At 58.8% G+C, this 20,986-nt stretch overlaps 1 protein-coding gene across 6 annotated transcripts in view; it reads left to right on the forward strand.

Annotated features, from left to right (window-relative positions):
* WIZ (WIZ zinc finger) overlaps positions 1-20,151 on the forward strand; it is a 71,381-nt gene extending 51,230 nt beyond the window's left edge. For 2 of the 6 annotated variants that reach the window (XM_032677312.1, XM_032677313.1), the window contains exons 6-12: positions 510-671; positions 3,541-4,047; positions 7,165-7,704; positions 10,379-10,882; positions 13,566-13,988; positions 15,802-15,997; positions 18,830-20,151. In XM_032677312.1, coding sequence (XP_032533203.1) covers positions 510-671; positions 3,541-4,047; positions 7,165-7,704; positions 10,379-10,882; positions 13,566-13,988; positions 15,802-15,997; positions 18,830-18,989 — 2,492 coding nt within the window. In that variant the 3' untranslated portion in view covers positions 18,990-20,151. Of the gene's footprint in view, positions 1-509; positions 672-3,540; positions 4,048-7,164; positions 7,705-10,378; positions 10,883-11,369; positions 11,498-11,522; positions 11,650-13,565; positions 13,989-15,801; positions 15,998-18,829 lie in introns of those variants that run through there. The other 4 variants (XM_032677314.1, XM_032677315.1, XM_032677317.1 and 1 more) reach the window with 4 other exon arrangements.
* Positions 20,152-20,986: the final 835 nt, after the last annotated feature.

The raw sequence follows: 20,986 nt of genomic DNA on the forward strand, positions 1-20,986 counted from the left end.
GAGAGGGTTTCTCCCCCTCAGAACATCCCAAATTCCCCCCCGTCCCTGGGAGACGGTTTCTCCCCCTCAGAACATCCCAAATTCTCTCCCTGTTCCTGGGAGAGGGTTTCTCCCCCTCAGAACATCCCAAATTCCCCCCCTGTCCCTGGGAGAGGGTTTCTCCTGCTCCAAACATCCCAAATTCCCCCCCTGTCCCAGGGAGAGGGTTTCTCCCCCTCAGAACATCCCAAATTCCCCCCCTGTCCCTGGGAGAGGGTTTCTCCCGCTCGGAACATCCCAAATTCCCTCCCTGTCCCCGGAGGAGGGTTTCTCCTCCTCAGAACATCCCAAATTCCCCCCCTGTCCCTGGGAGAGGGTTTCTCCTGCTCAGAACATCCCAAATTCCCTTCTTGTCCCTGGGAGACGGTTTCTCCCGCTCGGAACATCCCAAATTCCCCCCGGAGCAGCCCCAACCCCGCCCCCCCCATCTCCCCTTTCCCTTCCCATCCTGACCCTCTCCTTCCCGGCAGTCCTGGCTCCGGAGGAGGACGAGCTGGTGGCCATGGAAGTGGCTTCCCCCCCTCCCATCCCGAAGAAAAGCTCGGCTCAGCTGGATCCGCCCCCGCCCCGGATCGGGACCAAACTGTCCCCGGAGCCGCCCGGGAGCAAACCGGAGCCTCAGGACACCAAAGGTGGGTGTTTTCCCGGGATTCTCCTCCCATCCCACATCCTGGCACCGGGTGGGAGCCGGGCAGGGTCTGTTCGACCCCACCCAGGAGGGTTTTCCAGGTCCTTTTGGTTAATTAATGTGTTAATTAAGAGGGTGGTCGTGTCCTGCTCCGGTGTCACGATTCCCGGTGCTGTTCCTTCCCAACGGTTTTCCAGGGTTCTGTGGGACTGACCTGCCCTCCCTAAACCCCTCCCTCAGCCCTTCCTTTCCTAATTAACGACCTTCCCCGGAAATAATCCCAATCCCTCTCTGCTGGGCTTCCAGATCCCTCTGGAAAACATCCCCGGGGCAGGGAAAACTGGCCTTTCCCACCCCGGAGCAGCGATCCCTGTCCTCCCACAGCCCTGCTCGCTCTTCCCAGCTCATTCCTGCCCCTGCAGGGGGGTGTGGAGCATCCAGAATTAGGGATGGAGCCGATAAAAATCCCTCGGGATATTCCTGCCCCTCGGGGGTGTGCGGAGCATCCAGAATTAGGGACGGAATGGTAAATGTCCCTCGGGATGTTCCTGCCTGTTCAAGGGTGTTTGGAGCATCCCAATGCTCTCAATTAGGGTTGGGGGTGGTAGAAATCCCTTGGGATATTCCAGAGTTCACCATCCCATAAAACCCCTCGGGATATTCCAGAGTTCATCATCCCATAGAACCCCTCGGGATATTCCCGAGTTCACCATCCCAGTGCTCAAAACTCGGATTGTAGGAGGCCCAAATCCCCTGGGTTTGCAGCACCAGCTTGTCTGGCTACTTCTCCTGGTGCTCCTGCCTCAACCATTCCCTGATTTCTGGATTTTCCCTGTTTTCCATGGCGTTCCCAACCTGGAGCCTGACGATGTTTGAGGTGGTCAGGCAGGAATATCCCAAGTTTTCATCCTCAAAACTCAGTTTGGGGGTGGCTCAAATCCCTCAGGATTGGAGCTCCAGCTCATCCTTCCACAGCCTCTTCCTCTCCTCCCTCAGCTATTCCCTGATTTCTGGATATTCCCTGCTTTCCATGGCATTCCCAGCCCGGAACCTGACCCCGTGCGAGGTGTCGGGCAGGAATATCCCAAGTTTTCATCCTCAAAACTCTGGTTGTGATGGCCCAAATCCCTCAGGATTGGAGCTCCAACTCATCCTTCCACAGCCTCTCCCTCTCCTCCCTCAGCTATTCCCTGTTTTCTGGATTTTCCCTGCTTTCCATGGCATTCCCAGCCCGGAGCCTGACCCCGTGCGAGGTGGTCGGGCAGGAATATCCCAAGTTCATCCTCCCGGTGAACCCCAAGTTTTCATCCTCAAAACTCAGTTTTTGAGCGGCCCAAATCCCTCAGGATTGGAGCTCCAGCTCCTCCATCCACTGCCTCTCCCTTTCCTCCCTCAGCCATTCCCTGATTCCCTGTTTTCCTGCCCTTCCCAGCCCAGAGCCTGACCCCGTGCGAGGTGTGCGGGCAGGAATATCCCGAGTTCACCAATGCTCAAAACTCGGGTTGGGGTTGCCAAAATCCCCCAGGATTGGATCACCAGGGTGTCCCTCCACGGCCTCTCACTCTCCTCCCTCAGCCATTCCCTGACTTTTGGTTTTCTCCCTGTTTTCCTGCCCTTCCCAGCCCAGAGCCTGACCCCGTGCGAGGTGGTCGGGCAGGAATATCCCAAGTTCATCCTTCTAATGCTCCACAGGAGGGTTTGGGGTTGCCAGAATCCCCCAGGATTGGATCACTAGTATGTCCCTCCACTGCCTCTCACTCTCCTCCCTCAGCCATTCCCTGACTTTTGGTTTTTTCCCTGTTTTCCTGCCCTTCCCAGCCCAGAGCCTGATCATGTCCAAGGCGGTCGGGCAGGAATATCCCAAGTTTATCCTCCCAATGCTCAGGTTGTGGGTGGCCCAAATCCCCCAGGATTGGAGCTCCAGCTCCTCCATCCACTGCCTCTCACTCTCCTCCCTCAGCCATTCCCTGACTTCCATTTTTTCCCTGTTTCCCTGCTGTTCCCAACCCAGAGCCTGACCACGTGCAAGGTGGTTGGGCAGGAATATCCCGAGTTCGTCCTTCTAATGCTCCACAGGAGGGTTTGGGGTTGCCAAAATCCCCCAGGATTGGATCAGCAGCACATCCTCCCTCAGCCATTCCCTGACTTCCATTTTCTCCCTGTTTCCCTGCCCTTCCCAGCCCAGAGCCTGACAACATGTGAGGTGTTTGGGCAGGAACATCCTGAGTGCTCAAAAGTGGGGTTGTGGGTGGCCCAAATCCCCCAGGATTGGATCAGCAGCACATCCTCCCTCAGCCATTCCCTGACTTCTGTTTTTTCCCTGTTTCCCTGCCCTTCCCAACCCAGAGCCTGACCCCGTGCGAGGTGTGCGGGCAGGAATATCCCGAGTTCACCAATGCTCAAAACTCGGGTTGGGGTTGCCAAAATCTCCCAGGATTGGATCACCAGGGTGTCCCTCCACGGCCTCTCACTCTCCTCCCTCAGCCATTCCCTGACTTTTGGTTTTCTCCCTGTTTTCCTGCCCTTCCCAGCCCAGAGCCTGACCACGTGCGAGGTGGTCGGGCAGGAATATCCCGAGTTCATCCTTCTAATGCTCCACAGGAGGGTTTGGGGTTGCCAAAATCCCCCGGGATTGGATCGCAGCACATCCTCCCTCAACCATTCCCTGACTTTTGTTTTTTTCCCTGTTTCCCTGCCCTTCCCAGCCCAGAGCCTGACCACGTGCGAGGTGTGCGGGCAGGAATATCCCGAGTTCACTAATGCTCAAAACTCAGGTTGGGGTTGCCAAAATCCCCCGGGATTGGATCAGCAGCACATCCTCCCTCAGCCATTCCCTGACTTCCATTTTCTCCCTGTTTCCCTGCCCTTCCCAGCCCAGAGCCTGACCACGTGCGAGGTGTGCGGCGCCTGCTTCGAGACGCGCAAGGGGCTGTCGAGCCACGCGCGCTCCCACCTGCGCCAGCTCGGCGTGGCCGAGTCGGAGAGCAGCGGGGCCCCCATCGACCTCCTCTACGAGCTCGTGCGCCACAAGGGCAAGGCCGACGGGGCCCCCAGCCTCATCCCGCCCCTCGCCAAGAAATCCTCCGCCTCTCCCAAGGATCCCGGGGCCGCCCCCCGGCCGGCGGCGCTGCTGGCGCTGGCCAAGGCCGAGCGCCCGCCCGAGGGGGCCGTCAACAAAGCCATCAAATCCCCGCCGGGCTTCACCAAGGCCCTGGCCCAGCCCGGCTCCCCCGTGCTGAAGAAGGTGCCGCCGGCGCTGGGGGGGTCCCCGTCTCCCAAGAATCCCGAGGAGAAGAGCTCCAAGCTGGCGCTGAGCCCGCTGCCGGGGTCGCCCACGGCGGCCCAGTGGCCGCAGGACGAGGACGGGCCCCTCAACTTGAGTGAGTTCCGCCGGTTTTCCTGGGATTTCCCGCTTGTCTGAGGGGTTGGGGGGGGGGGTGGTCCCTGGGCTCTCCCCTGCTTGGTCGTGATTGTCTCGGTCTTCCCTGGCAACGGGCATTCCCACTGGGATTTCGGGAAAGCCGCTGCCTCTCCGCCCTCCCAGCCCTTCCCGTCTCTTCCCTGGTTCTCCCGACTGCTCCGGGTGGGCTGGAGCGCCCTCGGGTGCTCCCGATCCCGATAAATCCGAATCCCGGTGAATCCCGACGCGGTGGGTTTGGCTGGCATCGCATTCCCACGTTTCCCACTCCTGGAAAACCCCCACTGCAGCTCCTGGGAATCACAGAGCAAGTGCTTCCATGTCCCTCCTGGGAATCACAGAGCCCTGGTGCTTCCATGTCCCTCCTGGGAATCACAGAGCCCTGGTGCTTCCATGTCCTTCCTGGGAATCACAGAGCCCTGGTGCTTCCATGTCCCTCCTGGGAATCACAACCCTGGTGCTTCCATGTCCTTCCTGGGAATCACAGCCCTGGTGCTTCCATGTCCTTCCTGGGAATCACAGCTTTGGTGCTTCCATGTCCTTCCTGGGAATCACAGCCCTGGTACTTCCATGTCCTTCCTGGGAATCACAGCCCTGGTGCTTCCATGTCCTTCCTGGGAATCACAGAGCCAGTGCTTCCATGTCCTTCCTGGGAATCACAGCTTTGGTGCTTCCATGTCCTTCCTGGGAATCACAACCCTGGTGCTTCCATGTCCTTCCTGGGAATCACAGCCCTGGTGCTTCCATGTCCTTCCTGGGAATCACAGCCCTGGTGCTTCCATGTCCTTCCTGGGAATCACAGCCCTGGTGCTTCCATGTCCCTCCTGGGAATCACAGAGCCCTGGTGCTTCCATGTTCTTCCTTGGAATCACAGCTTTGATACTTCCATGTCCTTCCTGGGAATCACAGCCCTGGTGCTTCCATGTCCTTCCTGGGAATCAGAGCCCTGGTGCTTCCATGTCCTTCCTGGGAATCACAGAGCCCTGGTGCTTCCATGTCCTTCCTGGGAATCACAGCTTTGGTGCTTCCATGTCCTTCCTGGGAATCACAACCCTGGTGCTTCCATGTCCTTCCTGGGAATCACAGCCCTGGTGCTTCCATGTCCTTCCTGGGAATCACAGCTTTGGTGCTTCCATGTCCTTCCTGGGAATCACAGCTTTGGTGCTTCCATGTCCTTCCTGGGAATCACAACCCTGGTGCTTCCATGTCCTTCCTGGGAATCACAACCCTGGTGCTTCCATGTCCTTCCTGGGAATCACAGCCCTGGTGCTTCCATGTCCTTCCTGGGAATCACAGCTTTGGTGCTTCCATGTCCTTCCTGGGAATCACAGCTTTGGTGCTTCCATGTCCTTCCTGGGAATCACAACCCTGGTGCTTCCATGTCCTTCCTGGGAATCACAACCCTGGTGCTTCCATGTCCTTCCTGGGAATCACAACCCTGGTGCTTCCACATCCCTCCTCATCCCCGAGTTCCTTATCAGTGACTTATCCCCACACCTTGGCACCAACATGGTTTTCCCGGCAGCATCCGGATCTTCCCGCCTTTTCCCGGAGCAGCTGCATCTTCCCGGGAATGTTTCATCCACAGCTCCGAGGGCTGTTGGGATTCTCGGGCTCGTTAGTTCCTCATCCTCATTTCCAGACTTTCCCAGGGAGCTCATCCCACCAGTGGCAGCACCAGCAGGCTCTGCTCCCCTGGGAATCGCTGCTCCCCTGGGAATCGCTGCTCCCCTGGGAATCTCTGCTCCCCTGGGAATCATTTCCTGCAATAACACGGAAAACAGCATCCAAATATTTGCCGTATCCGCCCATTCCCTCATTCCAGGGGCAGCTTTAAGGCCTGACTCCCTGCAAACCCCATGACCAGGGATTTCCCAGCGTTCAACCCCACTTCCAACCTTCGGGATCGTCCGCATCCATCCCCGGGGCACCACAGGAAATCAGTTAAAACCCCAGAATTCCCAACAGCATTTCCTGGGATGCCCCTGGTCGGTTGATTTCCCTAAATTCCATTCGCCATCGCTCCCAAACCCGACCCCACATTTATCCCCAACCTCATCCCAGTTAATTACACCATAGTTAATTGTCTGGGGATGGGGGTGGGCAGGAGGCAGCCGGAATTCTGGGCAGTTCTCCCTCTGGAATCCTGCTCCCTCCACAGCCTCGGAGTCGGAGCCAACGGGTGCTTTGTGGGGAATTCTTTGAGAAATTCCATTTGTCATCGCTCCCAAACCCAATCCCACATTTATCCCAGTTAATTACACGAGAGTTAATTAACTGGGGATCAGGGTGGGCAGGAGGCAGCCGGAATTCCGGGCAGCTCTCCCTCTGGAACGCCGCTCTCTCTCCGCAGCGTCGGGGTCGGAACCGGCGCGCGACATCCACTGCGAGAAATTCCATATTGCTCCCAAACCCAATCCCACATTTATCCCCAACTTCATCCAAGTTAATTACACGATAGTTAAGTTTCTGGGGATCAGGGCGGGCAGGAGGCAGCTGGAATTCCGGGCAGTTCTCCCTCTGGAACGCCGCTCTCTCTCCGCAGCGTCGGGGTCGGAGCCGGCGCGCGACATCCGCTGCGAGAAATTCCGTATCGCTCCCAAACCCAATCCCACATTTATCCCAGTTAATTACACGAGAGTTAATTGTCTGGGGATGGGGGTGGGCAGCCGGAATCCCGGGCAGTTTTCCCTCTGGAACACCGCTCTCTCTCCGCAACGTCGGGGTCAGAGCCGGCACGCGACATCCGCTGCGAGAAATTCCGTATCACTCCCAAACCCAATCCCACATTTATCCCAGTTAATTACACAATAGTTAATTGTCTGGGGACCGGGGTGGGCAGGAGGCAGCCGGAATTCCGGGCAGTTCTCCCTCTGGAATCCTGCTCCCTCCACAGCCTCGGAGTCGGAGCCAGCGGGTGCTTTGTGTGGAATTCTTTGGGAAATTCCATTTGTTATCGCTCCCAAACCCAATCCCACATTTATCCCAGTTAATTACGCAATAGTTAATTGTCTGGGGATGGGGGTGGGCAGCCGGAATCCCGGGCAGTTCTCCCTCTGGAACACCACTCTCTCCGCAGCGTCGGGGTCGGAGCCGGCGCGCGACATCCGCTGCGAGTTCTGCGGGGAGTTCTTCGAGAACCGGAAAGGTCTGTCGAGCCACGCGCGCTCCCACCTGCGCCAGATGGGGGTCACCGAGTGGTACGTCAACGGCTCCCCCATCGACACCCTCCGAGAGATCCTCAAGCGCCGCCGCGGCGGGAATCCCGCCGGGAATCCCACCGGGAACCCCGCCGGCCCCAAGGCCGTGGCCAAGAGCCTGCTGGGCACCCTGGGACCGCTGGAGCCGCGCGGGCCGGCAGAGCTGCACATTCCCGCCCTGGGGAAGAAGGTCCCGCCACCCGGCAGCCCCCCGGGGCCGTCTCCCACCTCGTCCCCGCCTCCCACCGCCCGGAAGATGTTTCCAGGCCTTTCTCCTCCCTCCTTGCAGAAGAAGCTCAAGCCAGAGCAGCTGAGGGTGGAGATCAAGCGGGAGCTGATGGCCGGAGGGATCCACGGGGAGCCGCATCCGTCGGATCGCACCTGGTCCCCCCGGGAGGAGATGTCGCCCCTGAACCTCTGTGAGTGACCCCCCCCTGGGAAGGGGGATGTGCTGGATCTGGGGGGGCTGAGGGCTCATCCCAGGGATTTGGGGGGGCTGAGGGCTCATCCCAGGGATTTGGGGGGGCTGAGGGCTCATCCCAGGGATTTGGGGGATCTGAGGACTCATCCCAGGGATGTGGGGGGCTGAGGGCTCATCCCAGGGATTTGGGGGGCTGAGGACTCATCCCAGGGATTTGGGGGAGCTGAGGGCTCATCCCAGGGATTTGGGGGCACTGAGAGCTCATCCCAGGGATTTGGGGAGCTCATCCCAGGACTTTGAGGGGCTCATCCCAGTGTTTTGGGGGGGGGCTGAGGGCTCATCTCTGGGACTTGGGGGCTCATCCCAGCACTTCTGGGGGCTCATCCCTGGCTTTGGAGGGCTGAGGGCTCATCCCAGGACTTTATGGGATTCATCCCAGAACTTTGAGGAGCTCATCCCAGAACTCTGAGGAGCTCATCCCGGTGTTTTGGAGGGACCGAGGGATCATCCTGGCATTTTGGGGGGGGCTTTGTGGAACTGAGGGGGCTTTGGGGAACTCATTCCAGGACTTTGAGGGACTCATCCCAATGTTTTGTGGAGGCCAAGAGCTCATCCCAGTGTTTGGGGGGCTCATCCTGGGACTCTGGGGGGGTTGAGGGCTCATCCCAGTGTTTGGGGGGGCTCATCCTGGGACTCTGGAGGGGTTGAGGGCTCATCCCGGGGCTTTGTGGGGTCGAGGGCTCATCCCTTGTTTTTTGGGAAGGGGGGAGGGCTCATTCCTGGGATCTGGGGAGGCTGAGGGGCCCATCCTGGTGTTTCAGGGGGCTGAGGGCTCATCCCTGGGATCTGGGGGGCTCATCCTGGGACTTTAGGGGGCTCATCCCTGGGATTTGGGGGGCTCATCCCAGGACTTTGGGAGGCTCATTTTTGGGATTTGGGGGGCTCATCCCTGGGATTTGGGGGGCTCATCCCAGGACTTTGAGGGGCTCATCCCAGTGTTTTGGGGGGGGGGCTGAGGACTCATCTCTGGGACTTGGGGGGCTCATCCCAGCACTTCTGGAGGCTCATCCCACTGTTTTAGGGGGGCTGAGGGCTCATCCCTGGAATCTGGGGGGCTCATCCTGGGACTTTGGGAGGCTCATTTTTGGGATTTGGGGGGCTCATCCCTGGGATTTGGGGGGCTCATCCTGGGACTTTGGGAGACTCATTTTTGGGATTTGGGGGGCTCATCCCTGGGATTTGGGGAGCTCATCCTGGGACTTTGGGAGGCTCATTTTTGGGATTTGGGGGGCTCATCCTGGGACTTTAGGGGACTCATCCCAGCACCTTAGCAGGCTCATCCCTGGGATTTGGGGGGCTCATCCCAGGACTTTAGGAGGCTCATCTTTGGGATTTGGGGGGGCTCATCCCAGGACTTTAGGGACCTCATCCTGGCACTTTAGGGGGCTCATCCCTGGACTCTGTGGGGCTCATTCCAGGACTTTGGGGGTCTCATCCTGGGCTTTGGGGGGCTGAGGCTCATCCCGGTGTTTGGAGGGGTTCATCCCAGCACTTTAGGGGGCTCATCCCTGGGATTTGGGGGGCTCATCCTGGGACTGAGGGGCTCAGGGCCCATCCTGACGCTCCAACCGAGCCCTCCCATCCCCGCATCTCTTGGGGGATCCCCGGATCATTCCGGGGGGTGGGATGCATCCCATCCCTCCCCTGTGGCTGATCCCAACATTCCCTGGATCATTCCGGTCGGTGGAACCATCCCATCCCTCCCCAGCTGATCCCAGCGTTCCTCGGATCATTCCAGGGGGTGGGATTCATCCCATCCCTCCCCTGTGGCTGATCCCAGCATTCCCTGGATCATTCCGGGGGGTGGAACCATCCCATCCCTCCCCTGTGGCTGATCTCAACATTCCCTGGATCATTCCAGGTGTTGGGATCCATCCCATCCCTCCCCTGTGGCTGATCCCAGCATTCCCTGGATCATTCCGGGGGGTGTTGGGATCCATCCCATCCCTCCCCTGTGACTGATCCTGGCATTCCCTGGATCATTCCGGGGTGTGTGGGATCCATCCCATCCCTCCCCTGTGACTGATCCCAGCATTCCCTGGATCGCTCTGGGTGTTGGGATCCATCCCATCCCTCCCCCGTGGCTGATCCCGACGTTCCTCGGATCATTCCAGGGGGTGTGGGATCCATCCCATCCTCCCCTGTGGCTGATCCCAGCGTTCCCTGGATCATTCCAGGGGGTGTGGGATCCATCCCATCCCTCCCCTGTGGCTGATCCCAGCATTCCCTGGATCATTCTGGGGGGTGGAACCATCCCATCCCTCCCCTGTGGCTGATCCCAGCATTCCCCGGATCATTCCGGGGGTGTTGGGATCCATCCCATCCCTCCCCTGTGGCTGCTCCTGGTGTTCCTCCGATCATTCTGTGGGGTGGGATCCATCCCATCCCTCCCCTGTGGCTGATCCTGACGTTCCTCGGATCATTCCAGGGGGTGTGGGATCCATCCCATCCCTCCCCTGTGGCTGCTCCCAGCATTCCCCGGATCATTCCAGGGGGTGTGGGATCCATCCCATCCTCCCCTGTGGCTGCTCCCAGCATTCCCCGGATCATTCCGGGGGGTGTTGGGATCCATCCCATCCCTCCCCCGTGGCTGATCCCGCCCGTTCCCGCAGCCTCCCGGGCCGACCCGGTGCGCGACATCCGCTGCGAGTTCTGCGGGGAGTTCTTCGAGAACCGCAAGGGGCTGTCGAGCCACGCCCGCTCCCACCTGCGCCAGATGGGGGTCACCGAGTGGTCCGTCAACGGCTCCCCCATCGACACCCTCCGGGAGATCCTCAGGAAGAAATCCAAGCCCTGCCTCATCAAGAAGGAGCCGCTGGCCCCCGGCCTGGAGCCCCCCAAGGCGCTGGGGGAGGACGGGATGGAGCCCAAGCCGCCGGCGGCGCCGGCCGGGAAGGTGCTGCCGGGGCTGTCCCTGTCCCCGCTGGGCGGGAGGCCGGGAAAGCCGGGGGGGGCCCTGGCCTTGACCCCCCTGGGGTCCAAAAATCCCGGCGCGTTCCTGGCTCCCAAGCGGCCGCTTCCCGACGACCGGCTGGGCCCCCACGGGGAATCCAAGCACAAAGCCTTCGGCCCCCCCGAGCTGCCCTTCAAGGCCAAGGCGCTGCACGACAAGGCCTGTGAGTCAGGGGGGGATTCCCCGGGGGGGGGGGGATTCCCGGGGGGGGATCCCTGGGATGGGCAGGGATGGGATTGTCGGGATGGGGAGCGCGGAGAGGGAGGGGGAGGTTTGGGATCGGGGCGTCCCCTGGGCCACCCCTGGAGTGAGGGGTTCCCTCTGTCAGCAGGTCCCCAGCTGATGGGTCACTCCCCCGGGGGTGATCCAGAGGTGGAATAACTGGGAATTTGGATCCCGTGGAGGATTTTAAATAGCATCCCTGATTCCCGTTATCCCGCGGCCTCCCCGAGGCTCTCGGGGTTCCTGTTCCCGCATTCCCTCAGGTGTCCCTGTCCCCCTGCCTGTCCCTGTGTCCCCCTGCCTATCCCATATCCCATATAATTCCCATTATCCTGCAGCCTCCGAGGCGTGCTCTGAGCTGTGTGGGCTGTACTTTATCCCATATCCCATATAATTCCCATTATCCCATATAATTCCCTGTTTTCCAGCCTCGGAGGCGTGCTGCGAGCTGTGTGGGCTGTACTTTGAGAACCGCAAGGCCCTGGCTCTGCCATATCCCATCTCCCATATCCCATATCCCATATCCCATCTCCCATATCCCATATAATTCCCATTATCCCATGTAATTCCCTGTTTTCCAGCCTCGGAGGCGTGCTGTGAGCTGTGTGGGCTGTACTTTGAGAACCACAAGGCCCTGGCTCTGCCATATCCCATCTCCCATATCCCATATCCCATCTCCCATCTCCCATATCCCATATAATTCCCATTATCCCATGTAATTCCCTGTTTTCCAACCTCGGAGGCGTGCTGCGAGCTGTGTGGGCTGTGCTTTGAGAACCGCAAGGCCCTGGCTCTGCCATATCCCATCTCCCATCTCCCATCTCCCATATCCCATCTCCCATATCCCATCTCCCATATCCCTTATCCCATATCCCATATCCCATGTAATTCCCTGTTTTCCAGCCTCGGAGGCGTGCTGCGAGCTGTGTGGGCTGTACTTTATCCCATATCCCATGTAATTCCCTGTTTTCCAGCCTCGGAGGCGTGCTGTGAGCCGTGTGGGCTGTACATTATCCCATTATCCCATGTAATTCCCTGTTCTCCAGCCTCGGAGGCGTGCTGCGAGCTGTGTCGGCTGTACTTTGAGAACCACAAGGCCCTGGCTCTGCCGTCTCCCATCTCCCATCTCCCATCTCCCATCTCCCAAATCCCATATAATTCCCTCTATCCCATATAATTCCCGTTATCCCATGTAATTCCCTGTTTTCCAGCCTCGGAGGCGTGCTGCGAGCTGTGTGGGCTGTACTTTGAGAACCGCAAGGCCCTGGCTCTGCCATATCCCATCTCCCATCTCCCATATCCCATATCCCATCTCCCATATCCCATATAATTCCCTCTATCCCATATAATTCCTGTTGTCCCATGTAATTCCCCGTTTTCCAGCCTCGGAGGCGTGCTGCGAGCTGTGTGGGCTGTACATTATCCCATATCCCATGTAATTCCCTGTTTTCCAGCCTCGGAGGCGTGCTGTGAGCTGTGTGGGCTGTACATTATCCCATTATCCCATGTAATTCCCTGTTTTCCAGCCTCGGAGGCGTGCTGTGAGCTGTGTGGGCTGTACTTTGAGAACCGCAAGGCCCTGGCTCTGCCATATCCCATATCCCATCTCCCATATCCCATCTCCCATATCCCATATCCCATTTCCCATATCCCATCTCCCATATCCCATATCCCATTTCCCATATCCCATCTCCCATATCCCATTATCCCATATCCCATCTCCCATATCCCATATCCCATTTCCCATATCCCATCTCCCATATCCCATTTCCCATATCCCATCTCCCATATCCCATTTCCCATATCCCATCTCCCATATCCCATATCCCATATCCCATCTCCCATATCCCATGTAATTCCCTGTTTTCCAGCCTCGGAGGCGTGCTGCGAGCTGTGTGGGCTGTACTTTGAGAACCGCAAGGCCCTGGCTCTACCATCTCCCATATCCCATATCCCATTATCCCATGTAATTCCCTGTTTTCCAGCCTCGGAGGCGTGCTGCGAGCTGTGTGGGCTGTACTTTGAGAACCGCAAGGCCCTGGCTCTACCATCTCCCATATCCCATATCTCATCTCCCATATCCCATATAATTCCCTGTTTTCCAGCCTCGGAGGCGTGCTGCGAGCTGTGTGGGCTGTACTTTGAGAACCGCAAGGCCCTGGTTCTGCCATATCCCATCTCCCATCTCCCATGTCCCATATCCCATATCCCATCTCCCATCTCCCATTATCCCATGTAACTCCCTATTTTCCAGCCTCGGAGGCGTGCTGCGAGCTGTGTGGGCTGTACTTTGAGAACCGCAAGGCCCTGGCTCTGCCATCTCCCATATCCCATCTCCCATATCCCATGTAACTCCCTGTTTTCCAGCCTCGGAGGCGTGCTGCGAGCTGTGTGGGCTGTACTTTATCCCGTTATCCCATGTAATTCCCTGTTTTCCAGCCTCGGAGGCGTGCTGCGAGCTGTGTGGGCTGTACTTTATCCCATATCCCATGTAATTCCCTGTTTTCCAGCCTCGGAGGCGTGCTGCGAGCTGTGTGGGCTGTACTTTGAGAACCGCAAGGCCCTGGCTCTACCATCTCCCATATCCCATATCCCATTATCCCATGTAATTCCCTGTTTTCCAGCCTCGGAGGCGTGCTGCGAGCTGTGTGGGCTGTACTTTGAGAACCGCAAGGCCCTGGCCAGCCACGCCCGCGCCCACCTGCGCCAGTTCGGGGTCACCGAGTGGTGCGTGAACGGCTCCCCCATCGAGACCCTGCGCGAGTGGATCCGGCACCGCCCGCACAAGGCCGGCGCCTACCGCAGCTACATCCAGGGGGGGAGGCCCTTCTCCAAGAAATTCCGCAACTCCGGCCACGCCCGGGAGCACCGGGGCGGCCCCCTGGCCCTGCAGCCCCCCGGGGTGGCCTTCCTGGGCAAGGGGCTCCCCGGGGAGCTGCCCCACGGGGACCCCGGGAAGGTGCTGGACGGGCCGGGGGAGAGGCCCCTGGTGACGTCCCCGCTGTCCCTGGTGAAGCTGGAGGAGCACCAGCGCTCCAACATCAGCAGTGAGTGCGGGACGAGGCGGGAATTGGGGGGAGATGGGGAAGGGGGGGGGGAGGATCCCTGCGGGAAGGGCGCTGGGGGGTGGGAGAATTCCTGCAGGAGAGGGCACTGGGAGAATTCCTGCAGGAGAGGGCACTGGGATGTGGGAGGATTCCTCCAGGAAGGGCACTGGGGGGTGGGAGAATCCCTGCAAGAGAGGGCACTGGGGGTTGGGAGAATTCCTGGAGGAAGGGCACTGGGGGCTGGGAGAATTCCTGGAGGAAGGGCACTGGGGGTTGGGAGAATTCCTGCAGGAGAGGGCACTGGGATGTGGGAGAATTCCTGGAGGAAGGGCACTGGGGGGTGGGAGAATTCCTGCAGGAGAGGGCACTGGGAGAATTCCTGCAGGAGAGGGCACTGGGATGTGGGAGGATTCCTCCAGGAAGGGCACTGGGGGGTGGGAGAATCCCTGCAAGAGAGGGCACTGGGGGTTGGGAGAATTCCTGGAGGAAGGGCACTGGGGGCTGGGAGAATTCCTGGAGGAAGGGCACTCGGGGTTGGGAGAATTCCTGCAGGAGAGGGCACTGGGATGTGGGAGAATTCCTGGAGGAAGGGCACTGGGGGGTGGGAGAATTCCTGCAGGAGAGGGCACTGGGAGAATTCCTGCAGGAGAGGGCACTGGGATGTGGGAGGATTCCTCCAGGAAGGGCACTGGGGGATGGGAGAATCCCTGCAAGAGAGGGCACTGGGGACTGGGAGAATTCCTGGAGGAAGGGCACTGGGGGTTGGGGGAATTCCTGGAGGAAGGGCAGTGGGATGTGGGAGAATTCCTGGAGGAAGGGCACTCGGGCTTGGGAGAATTCCTGGAGGAAGGGCACTCGGGGTTGGGAGAATTCCTGCAGGAGAGGGCACTGGGATGTGGGAGAATTCCTGGAGGAAGGGCACAGGGGGGTGGGAGAATCCCTGCGGGAGAGGGAACAGGGGTGTGGGAGAATCCCTGTGGGAGAGGGCACTGGGGGGTGGGAGAATCCCTGGAGGAAGGGCACTGGGATGTGGGAGAATTCCTGGAGGAGAGGGCACTGGGGTGTTGGAGGATTCCTCCAGGAAGGGCACTGGGGGATGGGAGAATTCCTGCAGGAGAGGGCACTGGGGAGTGGGAGAATCCCTGCAGGTGAAGGCACTGGGATGTGGGAGAATTCCTGGAGGAAGGGCACAGGGGGCTGGGAGAATTCCTGCAGGAGAAGGCACTGGGATGTGGGAGAATTCCTGGAGGAGAAGGAACAGGGATCTGGGAAAATCCCTGTGGGAGAGGGAATAGGGATCTGGGAGAATCCCTGCGGGAGAGGGAACAGGGCTCTGGGAGAATCCCTGCGGGAGAGGGAATAGGGATCTGGGAGAATCCCTGCGGGAGAGGGAACAGGGATCTGGGAGAATCCCTGTGGGAGAGGGAACAGGGATGTGGGAGAATCCCTGTGGGAGAGGGAACAGGGCTCTGGGAGAATCCCTGCAGGAGAGGGAACAAGGGGCTGGGAGAATCCCTGCAGGAGAGGGAACAGGGCTCTTGGAGAATTCCTGTGGGAGAGGGAACAGGACTCTGGGAGAATCCCTGCGGGAGAGGGAACAGGGCTCTGGGAGAATCCCTGCAGGAGAAGGAACAGGGATCTGGGAGAATCCCTGCAGGAGAAGGAGCAAGGGGCTGGGAGAATCCCTGCAGGAGAAGGAACAGGGATCTGGGAGAATCCCTGCGGGAGAAGAAACTCCCCTGCAGGAGGGGGCACAGAGATCTGGGAAAATCCAACCCCCCGCCCCCCAATCCCGATTTTTCCCGTGTCCCAGAGTTCGAGCGGAGGCAGGCCCGGCCCCTGGACGCCGCCCTGCACCGGGGGGAGGAGGAAGGGGCAGAATTCCAGCAGAAGTTGGAGGAGCCGCGGCCGCCCCCGCCCAGGGTGCGCCCGGTGCCGTCCCTGGTGCCGCGCCCGCCCCAGACCTCGCTCGTCAAGTTCGTGGGGAACATCTACACCCTCAAGTGCAGGTGGGAGCCCCCCTGATCCACAGGGAGCCACGGGGATCCATGGGGAGACACAGGGATACACAGGGATACATGGGGATACACAGGGATACACAGGGAGCCACAGGGATACACAGGGACAGGGAGCCACAGGGAGTCACAGGGATACACAGGGATGCACAGGGAGACACAGGGAGACAGAGGGATACACAGGGAGACACAGGGATACACAGGGAGACACAGGGAGCCACAGGGAGCCACAGGGAGTCACAGGGATACACGGGGATGCACAGGGAGACACAGGGACACACAGGGAGACACAGGGATACACAGGGAGCCACAGGGAGACACAGGGATACACAGGGAGACACAGGGACACACAGACACAGGGATACACAGGGAGACACAGGAATACACAGGGAGACACGGGGATACACGGAGAGTCACAGGGATACACAGGGAGCCACAGGGATTCACAGGGATACACAGGGATGCACAGGGAGACACAGGGATACACGGGGAGACACAGGGAGCCACAGGGAGCCACAGGAATACACAGGGAGACACAGGGAGCCACAGGGATACACAGGGAGCCACAGGGAGTCACAGGGATACACGGGGATGCACAGGGAGACACAGGGACACACAGACACAGGGATACACAGGGAGACACAGGAATACACAGGGAGACACGGGGATACACGGAGAGTCACAGGGATACACAGGGAGAGACAGGGAGCCACAGGGATACACAGGGAGCCACAGGGATTCACAGGGATACACAGGGATGCACAGGGAGACACAGGGATACATGGGGAGCCACAGGGAGACACAGGGATACACAGGGATACATGGGGAGCCACAGGGATACATGGGGAGCCACAGGGATACACAGGGAGACACAGGGACACACAGAGAGACACAGGGATACACGGGGACACACAGGGATCCACAGGGATGCACAGGGAGACGCAGGGATACACGGGGAGCAACAGGGATACACAGGGAGCCACAGGGATACACAGGGATGCACAGGGAGACACAGGGATACACAGGGATGCACAGGGAGACACAGGGATACACAGGGAGACACAGGGATACACAGGGATGCACAGGGAGACACAGGGATACACAGGGAGACACAGGGATACACAGGGAGACACAGGGAGACACAGGGATACACAGGGAGCCAGAGGGATACACAGGGAGCCACAGAGAGCCACAGGGATACACAGGGATGCACAGGGAGACACGGGGATCCACGGGGATGCACAGGGAGACACAGGGATACACAGGGAGACATAGGGATGCACAGGGATACACAGGGATGCACAGGGAGACACAGGGAGACACAGGGATGCACAGGGAGACACAGGGATACACAGGGATACACAGGGAACCACAGAGAGCCACAGGGATACACAGGAAACCACAGGGAGCCACAGGGATGCACACGGATACACAGGGAGCCACAGAGATACACAGGGAGCCACAGGGATACACAGGGAACCACAAGGAGCCACAGAGATACACAGGGAGCCACAGGGATGCACACGGATACACAGGGAGCCACAGAGATACACAGGGAGCCACAAGGATCCATGGGGATCCACAGGGAGCCGCAGGGAACCACAGGGAGCCACAGGGATACACCGGGAGCTGCTGCCCCGCCGCCTCATCCCTCTTTTTGGGGCACTTGGAGGCTCTGGGTGTCCCTGTCCCCCCATATCCCATCCCTAATTCCCGTTATCCCTCAGCTTGAGAGTCTCTGGGTGTCCCTGTGTCCCTAATCCTGTATCCCAGCCCTAATTCCTATTATCCATCGTCAGCTTCAGAGGCTCTGGGTGTTCCTGTCCCCCCATATCCCATCCCTAATTCCCTCAGATTCAGAGGCTCTGGGTGTCCCTGTGTCCCTGGGTGTCCCCATCCCCCCATATCCCATCCCTAATTCCCATTATCCCTCAGCCTCTGTGGCTCTGGGTGTCCCTTTGTGTGTCCCTGTCCCCCAGTATCCCAGCCCTAATTCCCGTTATCCCTCAGCTTCAGAGGCTCTGGGTGTCCCTGTATCCCATCCCTAATTCCCAGAATTCTCCCTCAGCTCTGGCTATCCCTGTATCCTATCCCTAATTCCCAAAATTCCCCCTCAGCTCTGGCTATCCCTGTATCCCATCCCTAATTCCCAAAATTCTCCCTCAACTCTGGCTATCCCTGTATCCCAACCCTAATTCCCAATATTCTCTCAGTTGCCTCATCCCTCTCAGCCCATCCCTAATTCCCAAAATTCTCCCTCAGCTCTGGCTATCCCTGTATCCCGTCCCTAATTCCCAAAATTCTCCCTCAGCTCTGGCTATCCCTGTATCCCATCCCTAATTCCCAATATTCCCCCTCAGCTCTGGCTATCCCTGTATCCCATCCCTAATTCCCAATATTCCCCCTCAGCTCTGACTATCCCTGTATCCCATCCCTAATTCCCATTCCCCCTCAACTCTGGCTATCCCTGTGTCCCATCCCTAATTCCCAATATTCTCCCAGTTGCCTTATCCCCCTCAGCTCTGGCTATCCCTGTATCCCATCCCTAATTCCCAGAATTCTCCCTCAGCTCTGGCTATCCCTGTATCCCATCCCTAATTCCCATTCCCCCTCAGCTCTGGCTATCCCTGTATCCCATCCCTAATTCCCAAAATTCCCTCTCAGCTCTGGCTATCCCTGTATCCCATCCCTAATTCCCAATATTCCCCCTCAACTCTGGCTATCCCTGTATCCCATCCCTAATTCCCAGTATTCTCCCTTCTGCCTCACCCCCGTTTTTTGGGGGTTGGTCCCTCTCCCCCCCGAGCTGACGCGGTGTCTCCGCAGGTTCTGCGAGGTGGAATTCCAGGGCCCGCTGTCGATCCAGGAGGAGTGGGTTCGGCACCTCCAGCGGCACATCCTGGACATGAATTTTTCCAAGGCGGATCCCCTTCGGAGCGAGGCCCCGGCGCCCCCGGAGCCCCCCGCCCTGGCCGAGGCCCAGTAGCGCCGATTCCGGAGCCGGCGCAGGGACATCCTCACCCTCCCCTTCCCGCTCCCACAGCCCGTCGTTTTTTTGGGAAAAGGGGGCGGGGGAGGGGCCCCATCGCTGCCTTCGCCCCTCCGGAGCGTCCCCCCCTCTGATCCCGGGGATGAGCTGGGGGAGGGGGGGGGGGCCACAATCCCGGCCACAAGCACTACATGGATCGCGGGGCGGAGCCTCGGGAACGCCTCGGGAATCCCCCGGGATCGCACCGCGGGAATCCGGCGCCGGATCGGGGGGCGGGAACGACTCGACGCCGGGACGGGGGAGCGGGGGAGGCTGAACTTCCCTTCCCCCCCCCCCCCCTTCCTCGCTTCCCAAAATCCGTGTTTTTTAACCCAAAGAACAAACGGTGCCGCCTTTCCCGGTGGCGATTCGGGGCCGGAGGGAATTCCGGGAATTCCCGGAAAACGCTGTGGATTTTGTACATGACCCTTCGAGTTCCTGTATATTCGAGTTTTTCCATAGGCGCCGGCCGGATTTAGTGGCGCGTAGATGTCGGAATCCCTCGGTTCCGGGGTTGCATGTTCCCAAAATCCCCCTTTTCCCGCACCAAAACGCCGCCGCCTCCCTCCCGGCCTCTTCCCACCGCGGCCAAACGAAAATCCCACCGGATTCGCCCCCCTCCTCCCGCTGCCCATTCCCGGGAATTTCTCCGCGGGGGGAGCGGCGGGGGAGACCCACCAGTGGGAGCTGGGAAATCCCTGGGGAATTCCGGCATTCCCACCCGGAACCGGCCGTGGCGGCGCCGGGAGGATTCGGCTCAGTTTTCCTCCTTTTTCCCAGTTTTTTTCCCGGTTCCACCGTCGCTTTGTTGTTTTTTCCCGGTTTTTTCCTCGTCCCAGCTCCATAGACCCGACTTTTTTAAACTCTAGACTTGTGTAGAAATAAGGAATATTCGTTTTTATTTGGGAATCCCGAAACTTCCGAATTTTGGAAGGAATTTTAACGGATAAATATTTTTTTTTCTGTCTTTTTTTTTCTTTTTTTTTTTTTTCTTTTTTTTTTTTCTTTTTTTTTTTTTTTTTTTATTTCCACTTTTTCGGGACGTTTCTGGTGATTCCTGTACCCGGGAGTGTGGGACGACGGATTAAATTGTTCTGGAAATGAAGCCTGGGGGGAGAACGGAGTCTCTGGATACCCGGAATGTCGGGATAGGGCGTGGGGAGGGGGGGTTGGAGGGATTTAGGGCTGGGATGTGGGGACTGGGATTGGGATGAGGCCACATCTCGGGGATGTTGGGATCTGGATGTGGCCTTGTCGTGGGATATGGGGAATGTTGGGATCGGGATGTGACCGTGACCCCGGGAAAAAATGGACACTGGGATCAGGGTGTGACCTTGACCCCAGGAAAAAATGGATACTGGGATCAGGGTGTGACCATGACCCCAGGAAAAAATGGACACTGGGATCAGGGTGTGGCCTCGACCCCAGGAAAAAATGGATACTGGGATCAGGGTGTGACCTTGACCCCAGGAAAAAATGGATACTGGGATCAGGGTGTGGCCTTGACCCCGGGAAAAAATGGATACTGGGATCAGGGTGTGGCCTCGACCCCGGGAAAAAATGGATACTGGGATCGGGATGTGGCCTTGACCCCGGGAAAAAATGGACACTGGGATCAGGGTGTGACCTTGACCCCAGGAAAAAATGGATACTGGGATCAGGGTGTGGCCTTGACCCCAGGAAAAAATGGATACTGGGATCGGGATTTGACCATGACCCCGGGAAAAAATGGATACTGGGATCGGGATTTGACCATGACCCCGGGAAAAAATGGATACTGGGATCAGGGTGTGGCCTTGACCCCAGGAAAAAATGGATACTGGGATCAGGGTGTGGCCTTGACCCCAGGAAAAAATGGACACTGGGATCAGGGTGTGACCATGACCCCAGGAAAAAATGGACACTGGGATCAGGGTGTGGCCTCGACCCCAGGAAAAAATGGATACTGGGATCAG

This window comes from Chiroxiphia lanceolata, unplaced genomic scaffold (assembly GCF_009829145.1).
Source record: "Chiroxiphia lanceolata isolate bChiLan1 unplaced genomic scaffold, bChiLan1.pri scaffold_49_arrow_ctg1, whole genome shotgun sequence".
In the NCBI taxonomy this organism is placed as follows: domain Eukaryota; kingdom Metazoa; phylum Chordata; class Aves; order Passeriformes; family Pipridae; genus Chiroxiphia; species Chiroxiphia lanceolata.